Raw genomic sequence first — 10691 nt, 5'->3', positions numbered from 1 at the left:
GAAAGAGAAACACGGTACATTAAACCCTGGTTTAGATGGATTACTCTTCCGAGTTTTTTATGCAGAAAATGGCTATCAGTATGATTGAAGTACCCAACTGAAAATTGGTTCACTAATTTCTTGAAAATAACAAAGCATATGTATAAGCAAATTGAAATGTTTTACAGAGGATATATCTAAGGACTAAAATTAATGACTAGAATCACATTGCTGTGTTGCATATATCATCAACTTGAGGAAAAATTGGAGAAATTAGGGACAAAGAAATTTGAAATCATAGAAGCATTATCCGCAAGCTACAATTGTGGGTTGCATTGCTGTGGAGTTATCCCTATCACACATGTCTGGGCCAATGCTTATTACTACTTCTTCCTGCATGTCAAGATGTATAAATTAGAACCATAAACCATACGTTAATTCCTTAATTTTGTTTTCCCCTTTTGAAGTAACTAATAGGGAAAATTACAATTAACCCCCCAGCAAGGTATCAATCTACCTTTGCAAGGTTTCTGAAGTGTGTTGTTGTGTAATTTCCTGTGGGGAATAAAGCTTCAATGAGATCTGCTAACACCAACTGAGGTTGAGAGACCGCTCCGTCGAACCAATCTTCACATTAGAAAAATCACAAAAAAATATTTCCCAAGGTTTGAACTGTTAGCATATATTTATAATGAAGTCTATAAAAGAAGATGGAGGATATCATGATTGGGAAAGCACTTACCAAGAGTCGAGTTGTAAATTCTTTTATCGTATCTCCATAAGCTTTTGTTTGAAAGAAAGGCCAAACACGAGTGATCTTCAACATTTATATTTTGGAGGAAAGTTGATAAAGAGTAGGCCGCCGGATCAGAAGTAAACGTTTCGTCGATAAGTACATCCAGAGTCTACAAAGAGAAATGAGTTCTAGAAATGTTGGATCCGTGTCCATGGAAAAAAAACACCCAAGATTTTGAAGTTCGTTTGATTTTGTAATTGGACTTACACATAGGATGGCATGAAATTCCTCCAAGTCATCAGGATTAGAGATGTTGTAGGTCATCTTATTGATGGATTTGTCCACATTTTCTCCGCCTGCATCTTCTGTAAACTGCCTCAAAAGTTCAAGTGAAGACAAACCCAATGAAACAGTCATGATCAAAAGGATTGACATGCTCATGAAAAAATTGATGTACGAATACAATAATTTGGATATTCGAGACATATAGTTTTTATTCAGAAAAAAAAAAAAAAAAAGGTTCATCGATGATTCCTGCACTGCAGATCAATCTCGGTTTTATACGAGTACAGTACTTGGTTGTTATTCAACATCATAAAGAATTTCGAAATGAATGTTGTACCTTCAACTTGAATGTTTCCTTTGTAAATGACCAGACTCCCTGCAAGATTTAGAGCAAAACCTTAAGACATGTATAATTTCTGCATTGATAAGAATAGAATAGTTGAAGTGAATCAAAGATCAATGTAAGAGCACTTATGCACATATTCAAAGATAAATAATATAACATGGTACAGACATCGTAATACACAATCCAAGCTACCGTCGGTTTGAATGATTTCTTGCTGGCCGCGACTTTAGCCAAGCACAAATAATTTTCTTTAACCTGCAACCCAAAACTATTTGTTAGTACCAAACACAAAAGGTATTTTTGATTTGTTCTGTTTTCAATCCAAATGGAAATGAAATCATCTCAGTCGTAAGTTAATGAATATGCCTTACTTCAGTGATTGTCAAAATCACACCAAAGTTAAATATTTTCAGACTTACTGCATTGTAGAAGTCATTAGCTGTGGTTTCAAGATTTGCGAAGGCTCCCAGAAACTTGATCCACTCGGCCCTCTATCAATATCCGAAACCATAAACGAGATATAGGTAAGAGGAAATCATTTCTTACGTACATATTATCATGCGGATGATCATGATTTTTCTTTTATCGTTAATTTACAGGCTTACCTGCAGAGGTGTGTCCTCTGCAAAGGGAACAAAGGATGCGAAATTGCAAGCAGCTTGTGCTTGATCAGTGTCGGTGACAAAGTGTGCTCCAAATTGGGCAAGCTGTTGCGGCTCACTCTTGTTGATCAACTTAATTTCTCCACTTTGATATAATTTTAGCACGCATTGAGAAGTCACGGAATCTGCTGTAATACCCTTCAAGCTCCCTAGTAAGCCTAGAAGCTGTTAAAAGATATTAAAGTTGTTTACATTAAAGGGAAAAATTAATTTCTCCATTGTCAAGAAAATGTTCTTAACGTGATGAGTGTTAGCTGGGAAATCAGGCCAATAAAAGGGAAAAGAAAATCAAATCCCTCCAGACTTCAGAAATTGGACTCAATGGTAAAAAGTACAACTTACAGTAAGCCCGTGATCCTCACCTCGAAAAAGGAAACTGAGATATTTCATAAAAAGAAAAAGAAAAAGAAAAAGAAAAAGAAAAAGAAAAGACAAGAAAGACAGAAAATGGTCAGAAAAAACAGAGGAGAAGGAAAGTAAGGGTAGCGTGAGTGTGTTAAGTATATAGTACCTGGAAATAATTCGGTATTAGCGGAATAGTTTGACAGTGGAATTACATAAGATTTGATCCTTGAGGTGCAATATTTTGTCCTTGATGCCATCCTCGAATCATTCTATAAACACATTGTCATCCATTGGAGAAGATCAATAAATGATAATTCTGCACAGTAATTACTGCTGAGCGTATTGTTAGTGTATTTATAAATAATATTTTTTTAAAATATTTTTTAACATTCTTAATTATTAAAATATATATATAATTTTATTAATAGTTACTTTTTTAAATATTAAAATTAATTAATTAATTAAAATAATCAAACTGTAAGTAGGGACTTTACTAGTATTTTCTTTAATTAAATGCTTCTAGCTGGAAGATGCTTTAATAAAATAGGAAGTGGAGGTAATAATTTTTTGAGCAACGATTCTGGTCACCATTTTTTTTTTATCATTAATTTTTTACCATCTTATTATATGATATTAAAAAATTAGAGATTATTTGTTATGGAATAATTCTACTTATTATCTCTACATACTATACATTATATTTATTTTAATATTTTTATAATAAATATATAGTATATGAACAATAAGTAGAAATGTAGAACAATTCAATTAATTTAATAAGAATAAAATAAAATAAATAATAAAAATAATAAAAAATAATATTAAAATATATAAAATATATGTCATAAGAGGATAAATAGTAGGAAAAATATAGTTACAAGCACAATTGTGCACTAATCTATGCACCAATATGATGTGATTGGTCAAAAAATAAATTTTATTAAAAATAATATTAATTTAAATTTTAAGTATGAATAAATCAGTATTGATATACAGATTAGTATACGACTGTACTTGTATGTAGCAAAACTCTAAATAGTATCACTCATTTATTACATGTAACTTGTGAACTAATCATTTGAATGATGTCAAAATGAATAATAATTGGTATTTTTCTTTTATTTAATTGTTGTATCACTGAAAGCGATGTTGGCTTCCATAATTAGGGGGATTTATTTTTGTTTCACAAAAGAGAAAGGTTATTTCAGAAATTTTATTGACTGAGTATTCTATTTTTAAGGGAAGAATAACTTATTATATGAAGATTTTAAAAAACAAAAAATAAATATAAGCTAAATTAAAGAGAATAAAAAAAAAAAAAAAACTATAATATTTTCCACAAAGAAAAAAGAAAGATATATAGGTAGTGTAGGTTACCTGGATGAGAAGGTAGCTCTTGCCGTCAATGGCGTTCTTGATGACTTTGAAGGTCTGGCCGTAGTAAATATGGAAATTGACGGCATCTTCCACTTTTGAAATGTTACCGACTTTCAACTTCTTGGCTGCGATATCATTTGCACTGTCGACGCACCCAATGTTGAAGAGGAACCAGACCTCAACCAAGATAAAAACGAAGAGTACTCGTCGCACCCAACGACCAGAAGAAGAAGAAGAAGAAGCCATGCAAGAATGAAAGTCGGAAGCCAATTAAGTTACAAAACTGAAAACCCCCCCTATGGCAATAATGCAGCTCTGTCGAGCGCACGTAAATATGGCAGCGTTTAGAGGAAGATAAAGTTGCCCGGAAACATAACTAGAGAGAGAGAGAGAGAGAGAGAGAGAGAGAGAGAGAGAGAGAGAGAGAGATGCAGCTTTAGGAATGGGATGGGAATGGTGGTGGGATAAATTAAGCCTTTTGTTGGACTGTCGTGGGCGGGGAGCATAATATATAATTTGTAAATTGGGTGAATATATATATATAGATGAGTACCCGTGAACCCGTGTTTGGCTTAATTTTCTTTTGTCATTTTCTCATCATCCTTAACCGTGTGGGTTCCGAATGCCTTACCCTTTTTCTGTCTTCTCCAGGATCAAAGTTCAAACCCTGGCCATGTGCATGTGTCGCGCACCATCAGCAGTAGCATGCAGTACTACTCTCACCCTATAGTCAAAAATCACCAAACCCGTCATGAGAAGTACTTCATTCGACATCATCAGTTTTATGGCTCTTGTATTTGATTTTTTTAACGAAAATAGCAAAAGAGTCCTTTATATTACGAAGGGTCGCGGAAGATCATCATTAGATCAGTATCCTTTGGACTTAATGAGTATTGCTATATACAAGTACAGTTACATACTAATCTATATACCAATATTAATTTATTCATACTTAAAATTTAAATTAACACTATTTTCAATAAAATTTAATTTTTAACCAATCACATTACATTGATGCACAGATTAGTGCACAATTGTACTTGCAACTATATTTTTTCAGACTTAATTTACGGATACTATCTGTACGATCTCCACGTTAATAAAAGTAGCATATATATATAATATTTATATAATAACTGCTATTGTCATAGAAAAATTTTATAAAAATAAATTTATAAATTAACGTGATTTAGTCATACGTTAAATTTATTTTATAATAAAAATAATTTTAAAATTTAAAGTAATAAATTAATTACATCAATTTATAAATTTATTTTTTAGATATAATTATAACTAAAAAATATATAGTTAATTGGTAGGTTGAGGTACACTTTAGCCGTTCATCAAACACATGATGCATATACATTCACATGCAACATGCATATATGGTTGAAGAGGAAAATTGCTTTGTCAAAATGACCAATTTGGGACCCACAGTATATACTCATGACTCCGTGAAGGCCTGCATGCCATATATATATATGTCTATGTATTGTATATCATTAATTATAATTTCTTCACTGAGGATCTTGACCAAACTAATTCTGATCACTTTCGGCCATAAGTTGTTAGTTAAATTAAAACCCATCTGGGTTTAAGCTGGCCGAGATACTCGTGCATTAATTTATTAAATGATCATAGGGAATCTACACAATCCAAATTAAAGTCGACATACTTACAAGATCAGTAGCATTAAATGTTATATAGCCATTGTACGTGTAAGAGAAGTACTTTAATTATAAAGAAATTATATAAAAATAAATTTAAAAATTGATCATCATGTAGTTTGATGCGTAACTAATCAATTTCACGAAGTTACACCAATTTATAAATTTATTTTATATAATTATTTTTTATATATGTAACAGTTCTTTTTGTCTAATCTACAGCTCTCGCTCAATCGTGTATATGCGCACGTAATAATATATATATATATATATATGTATATTCTATCAATATAAATCAATAATAATTATAAAGTAATTCTGAGTGTGAATATAAAGTACAACAAGTATAATGAGACCCATTTGCATGTGTAATCTATACCATGCTGAGAATTAATTAGGCTCATGAGTTGTATATGGCCTCCCAAATTAGCAACTAACGTTAGAATTAAACGAATTTATTAAAAATCAGGAAATCAAGCGTTAGCTATAACGCGGTTAGCCCAAAGAACGGTACAAAGAGCCAAAGAAACGGTTAGGAAAATCCTCGTACTCTTGGATAAACCACCAAAACTACTATTCCCACCTTCTGCGTTAATCACCAATGCAATCTCTTCATCAGCATCTGTCCTTTCATTGGCCTCCATTATTAATATTCCAGCGGCTCTTTCCTTCCTGCACTTGATCATCTTCTTAAACCAACCTTTCCCACTAATATTCAACTTCTCTTCTTCTTCCATAGTATATCCTCCGACGTGTATCTGCACCAAAGAAAGCGCGACCATGCAAATGATAGCACTTGCTATTTCCCATGGCTCTACTGATTTGGTGAGTGCTGAGAATTTTCCTCTTGCAAATGCCTTGAATTTCCTAAAGAAAGAACGTGATCTGTTATTAGATCCTGTCTGTGCATCTGCTTTCTCCCTTGAGAAGCTTTTCTTCATAACAGGGTTGAGGTGGATCTCAACTGTCTGCGATGGCACTATTTGGTGAAAGAATGTCTTGGCTACCTGGCTAGTTGAGATGAACATTCCGTGATTAACCTTAACTTCCTCAATCACCTCGAAGTTTGGAGAGTTTGAATAATCATCCATGCAGTTTCCATCATCGAGGAAGTTCTCGTGATCATTTGGCTCATCGTTGATGAAATCAAGCGGGAGATGATTCATCTGATCTGTGACGTCATTGAATTCGCCAAAGCTTTTGTTATCCCCGCTTTCTCCTGCAGCTGAACTCTCGTTAAAAACTCAAGGAAAACTGAAGTGCCGGCAGATTACAAAACGAAGAAATGAAGAAACTGTACATGATTTTGATACCTTGGAACTCATGCTCCTCGCTTCGGAAGCTTGAGATGCCTTCTATTGGAATAATCTTGGGTTCTTCCGTAAAATTACTCTGTCCATTATGGATTTTTTTTTTATTTGTAAGATGAACTCAACGATCAATTACTTTCCAGATAAAAAGTTTATTAGAAAGGAAAACAAAAGAAAGAATGAATTTTGGCTATATATGCTTTTGGCCGCTAATGACATGAGTTAGCTAATTGTAATATAATTTAGCCTTATTTATCTAATAAAATAAGGGAAATACTCTAACTAGCTATAAAGTAATCCTACAAATGACGTGATTAATGTAGTTCCATATATTATAAAGTTAATTACTTTTATTATAAAATAGAATAATCTATCACATGACTTCATGTAAGATTATTTTTATGCAATCTCTTTGTCATGGTAGCACTCCTCGTAAAATAAAGTACCTTCTCCAGTTCTTTGTTCGAAATTCCCATCCATCTTAAGTTCTCTGCCATCCTCCCTGTCGACTTAAAATCTTCATCCAGATCTCCAATCTGTATTGGCCTCCTACTTGAATCTTCCCAGGATTTGTCAATATATGATCTCTCATATCTCAAATCTCTAACTGGATTGTGGGCATGATATAATTCTTTGTTAATCATAAAGGAGAAATCATCATCAGGGGCATAATCTTCACCCCATTGGACCGACAGGTTGGATTGATTCATCAGTTCTTGAGAAACTTGAGCTACTGAAAGGATTTCCTGCAAAATATCAGTTTCACTACTTTCGAGTACGGGGGTCGACTGTGACATCTTAAAGTCACCGAATTCAGCTTGAGGGAAGTCCTTAACCTCCAAAGGAGGAAGTGATAATCGATGCTGCAACCTTGCGCACTCTAATGCTATATCGACCTGAAAATTGACAGCGTAGCATGGATTTTATTATAGTTGGTAAAGAGTAAAGGCTGGACCGGCGATTTTATGATAATAGAAAATAGTAGAAATTTTTACCTTTGGCGGAGGGTATGAAACAGTTCCATAATTTGGAAATGGAGCCGGGGGTGTAAAGTTAAATGCATCTTCGGATAAGAACTGCATCCATTTCCCATCTGATCTGGTTCCACTGAGCTCATGTGATGATCCAGTTTGCATGTGTGGAGAGAAAGAATCATGTTGCATTGGATAATCCGAGCTCTCCAAATCTTGATCACATCTTCCCTCAGAATATAATTCAATGCTTGATGAGTGCTCGCTAGTTAGTTGATTGGTAGTTCTGATAGCATATTGCTCTCCTATCTTCGGCCCTGTTGTACTTTTCTTGAAAATACGACAAAGCGCATACGCGTCCTGTAAATATTTTACAAAGATAAATTCAGTCATGACCAAGCTGTGGGGTAGTTAATTTATTGATCATTTCACTGGTCTCTGGATTTAATTGTGAAAACATCATCAGTTCGATGTCATCATTAATTGATGTAAAAGTTTATACGGGAAGCAAATTAAACATGAATACGGATAGCCAGCATTATGAAATGAGAAGGGAGGAAATATGAGAGAGATCAGAGAGAGATCAGAAAATAAAATAGATAAATGATATTTATAGTCGTAATTATACAAGCATCATGCAGTTTTTTTAAAAAAAAGTAAATTAATACGGAACTCATATGAAAAAAATTAACTTTTTAATTATAGACCTATTTTTTTTCAAAGTGACTATAATGTTTGTACATTTTACGACTGTATATAGCATTACTATGTATAATATAAGTACGTACCTGCAAGCCTGTAGGAGTTTCACTTTCGCATTCTCTCTCATCCAGACGATATTCATGCATAACCCAACCTGTTCGAGCACCGTGGGGTGCTCTCCCTCGATAGTAAACTAGGGTTTTCTTCATGCCCACAGCACGCGTCTGAGAGTTCACTTTTCGATCCTTCCCGGTTGCCTTCCAATATCCAGCTTTAGTTGCACGATTAGTCCTTGATCCGTTGGGGTACTTTCGATCTCGTGGACTAAAGAAATACCACTCGAGATCTTTGCTGGGCAATAATGATTTGCCTGTAATGTTTCCAAAATGTATCAATATTATGAATAGGCTTAAAGTGTATGTGCGTGTGCGTGTATATATATATATATATATATATCTTCCTGTTAAGTTATAAGAAGATTTGCATGTGTGTGTTTATATATATATATATATATATATATATATATATATATATATATATCTTCCTGTTTATAAGTTATAAGAAGATTTGCATGGACGAAAAGGAGGATAACCTATTCTTAGAGCATGCGTTATTCCCTAATGATGTTCAAATTTTATTCCCCGATCTACTTCCAAAAAATCTCGAATAAGATCAAACTTGGTGAAAAACTTATTATATATGAAACTTTTAAATCTGTCTTACGTTTGATATATCAGCCGTTAATGCAATTAAAGCTTTCCTTTTCCCATCCTTTTTGACTTGGTCGCCCTATATGTCTCCTGGCCTACAGATCTTCAAGTTTAAAACAACGATAAAGATAAATTAAGGGACTATGCTTTAGGGACCCATTTAGTACTTCCTTTTCCAATGACCGCATAAATCAAGGTAGAACAGATATTTTTACCTTAAAGTTTAAGATATTCGACTAGCTAATTATAAAGCATGCACGTTCAATGCGATTCACTATTTTTTCATAAACATGAAAAATGAAAACGAAAAGAAATCAAATCCTGTCTGAACTGAAGGCCGTAGATCATCAAGAGTTTATGATCAAATCATTAATTATGTGGGGTCACCTTTTGAAAAAGGTGTTGTGACCTGTTTTGATCTTTATCTTTGTGGCCAAGTCTCTAAAGAAAATATATTGGCACTTTAAGAAAAAAATGAAATAAAAGCATATATATGAATTATTTTATCTCCATAAAGCTCTAACTTTTGTCGTAGTTACTCAAGAGTCAAGATGCAGCATTCAAACCAGGAAAAAGTATTGTAATTTATTGTCGGTAGCACATACATGGAATGGACAAACCAGCTTTGGAAATTTCCAAAATTATCATGAAACCCTAAGAAAAAAGCTTCGTATCACCCATTTGATTTATAACATGCATGTTAACTTAATCAAGAAGCTTTCCTTGTTGTTTTGAAAATATAATTGAAATAAAGAACGATACATAAGAAACCATACAAGAAGTACTGGAACGTACCCGGCAAGTCCCATGGTTCACATTTGTAGAGATCAACTTCAGGGATGATCTCCAATTCAATCACACGGCCATTAATCTTTCTTTTGAGGTAGTACGCAACGAGTTCCTCGTCGGTGGGGTGGAACCGGAAACCAGGAGGCAATGAAACAGGAGCCATATATATATATATATATATATGATGATCACCTTTTGGGATTTCTTCTAGAGAATGAAAGAGGATATGATCACTAGCCTTGTATTAAAAAATAACAAGGACCAGCCCTTCAACTCGATAACTATACAACAGCACTGCATATACACCAAAAAAGAACTGTAGTATTAGCCATAGAGAATAAAGCTTAATGAATTCTCCATGCATATGTTAATATAGCAATTAGTAAACACGCACACCAATTGAGATCAACAGAGAGAGAGAGAGAGAGAGAGAGAGAGAGAGAGAGAGAGAGACCTTAGGCACAAGAAGAAGATCCCTAAGAGAGAGAGAGAGAGAGAGAGAGAGAGAGAGAGAGAGAGAGAGAGAGAGAGAGAGTTGAGGAGCTAATCAGGGGAGTTGATGAGGCGCAAGGGAGAGAGAGGTGGATTGTGGGTGTTGCTTTGGGGTTGATAAGAAGACAAAAAGAAAGAGAGAAAAGCAATGGAAGGCTGCCACCCCCCTCCTACATCGCTACTTTAACTTTTTATTTGTTTTTTCACAATCAAATTATAACTTGATTCTTGTTATCGTTATTTTGAAGCTATACTCTCTCCTTCTCTCTGGCTCTTTCTCTCTCCAATTATCCCATGCTTCGTTCTCGTCCTTTCTTGGT

General features: G+C 34.0%; 2 protein-coding genes across 3 annotated transcripts; both read right to left on the bottom strand.

The window, feature by feature from the left end:
- Positions 1-84: 84 nt before the first annotated feature.
- On the bottom strand, positions 85-4221 carry LOC122302941. Its single transcript, XM_043114423.1, has 11 exons — positions 3731-4221; positions 2520-2622; positions 2371-2384; positions 1952-2173; positions 1766-1837; positions 1515-1601; positions 1338-1376; positions 983-1087; positions 722-884; positions 497-606; positions 85-372 (listed from the first exon to the last, which is right to left on the bottom strand). Exons 1-11 carry the CDS (start codon positions 3974-3976, stop codon positions 286-288), a joined length of 1248 nt encoding a protein of 415 aa, XP_042970357.1. The 5' UTR covers positions 3977-4221; the 3' UTR covers positions 85-285.
- Positions 4222-5733: 1512 nt separating this feature from the next.
- LOC122303210 (NAC domain-containing protein 86-like) lies at positions 5734-10523 on the bottom strand. Of its 2 annotated transcripts, none has more exons than XM_043114856.1 (7): positions 10334-10523; positions 9886-10173; positions 8467-8750; positions 7703-8038; positions 7154-7603; positions 6711-6789; positions 5734-6622 (listed from the first exon to the last, which is right to left on the bottom strand). In XM_043114856.1, exons 2-7 carry the CDS (start codon positions 10040-10042, stop codon positions 5871-5873), a joined length of 2058 nt encoding a protein of 685 aa, XP_042970790.1. In that variant the 5' UTR covers positions 10043-10173; positions 10334-10523; the 3' UTR covers positions 5734-5870. The 2 variants fall into 2 exon arrangements, with proteins under 2 accessions (XP_042970790.1, XP_042970791.1); XM_043114857.1 differs by having other exon boundaries at positions 5734-6616; positions 10334-10522.
- Positions 10524-10691: the final 168 nt, after the last annotated feature.

The sequence above is a fragment of the Carya illinoinensis genome, chromosome 3, assembly GCF_018687715.1.
Source record: "Carya illinoinensis cultivar Pawnee chromosome 3, C.illinoinensisPawnee_v1, whole genome shotgun sequence".
Lineage (NCBI taxonomy): Eukaryota > Viridiplantae > Streptophyta > Magnoliopsida > Fagales > Juglandaceae > Carya > Carya illinoinensis.
Note: the sequence above shows the minus strand (reverse complement) of the source record. Positions and strands in the feature narration are given on the sequence as shown.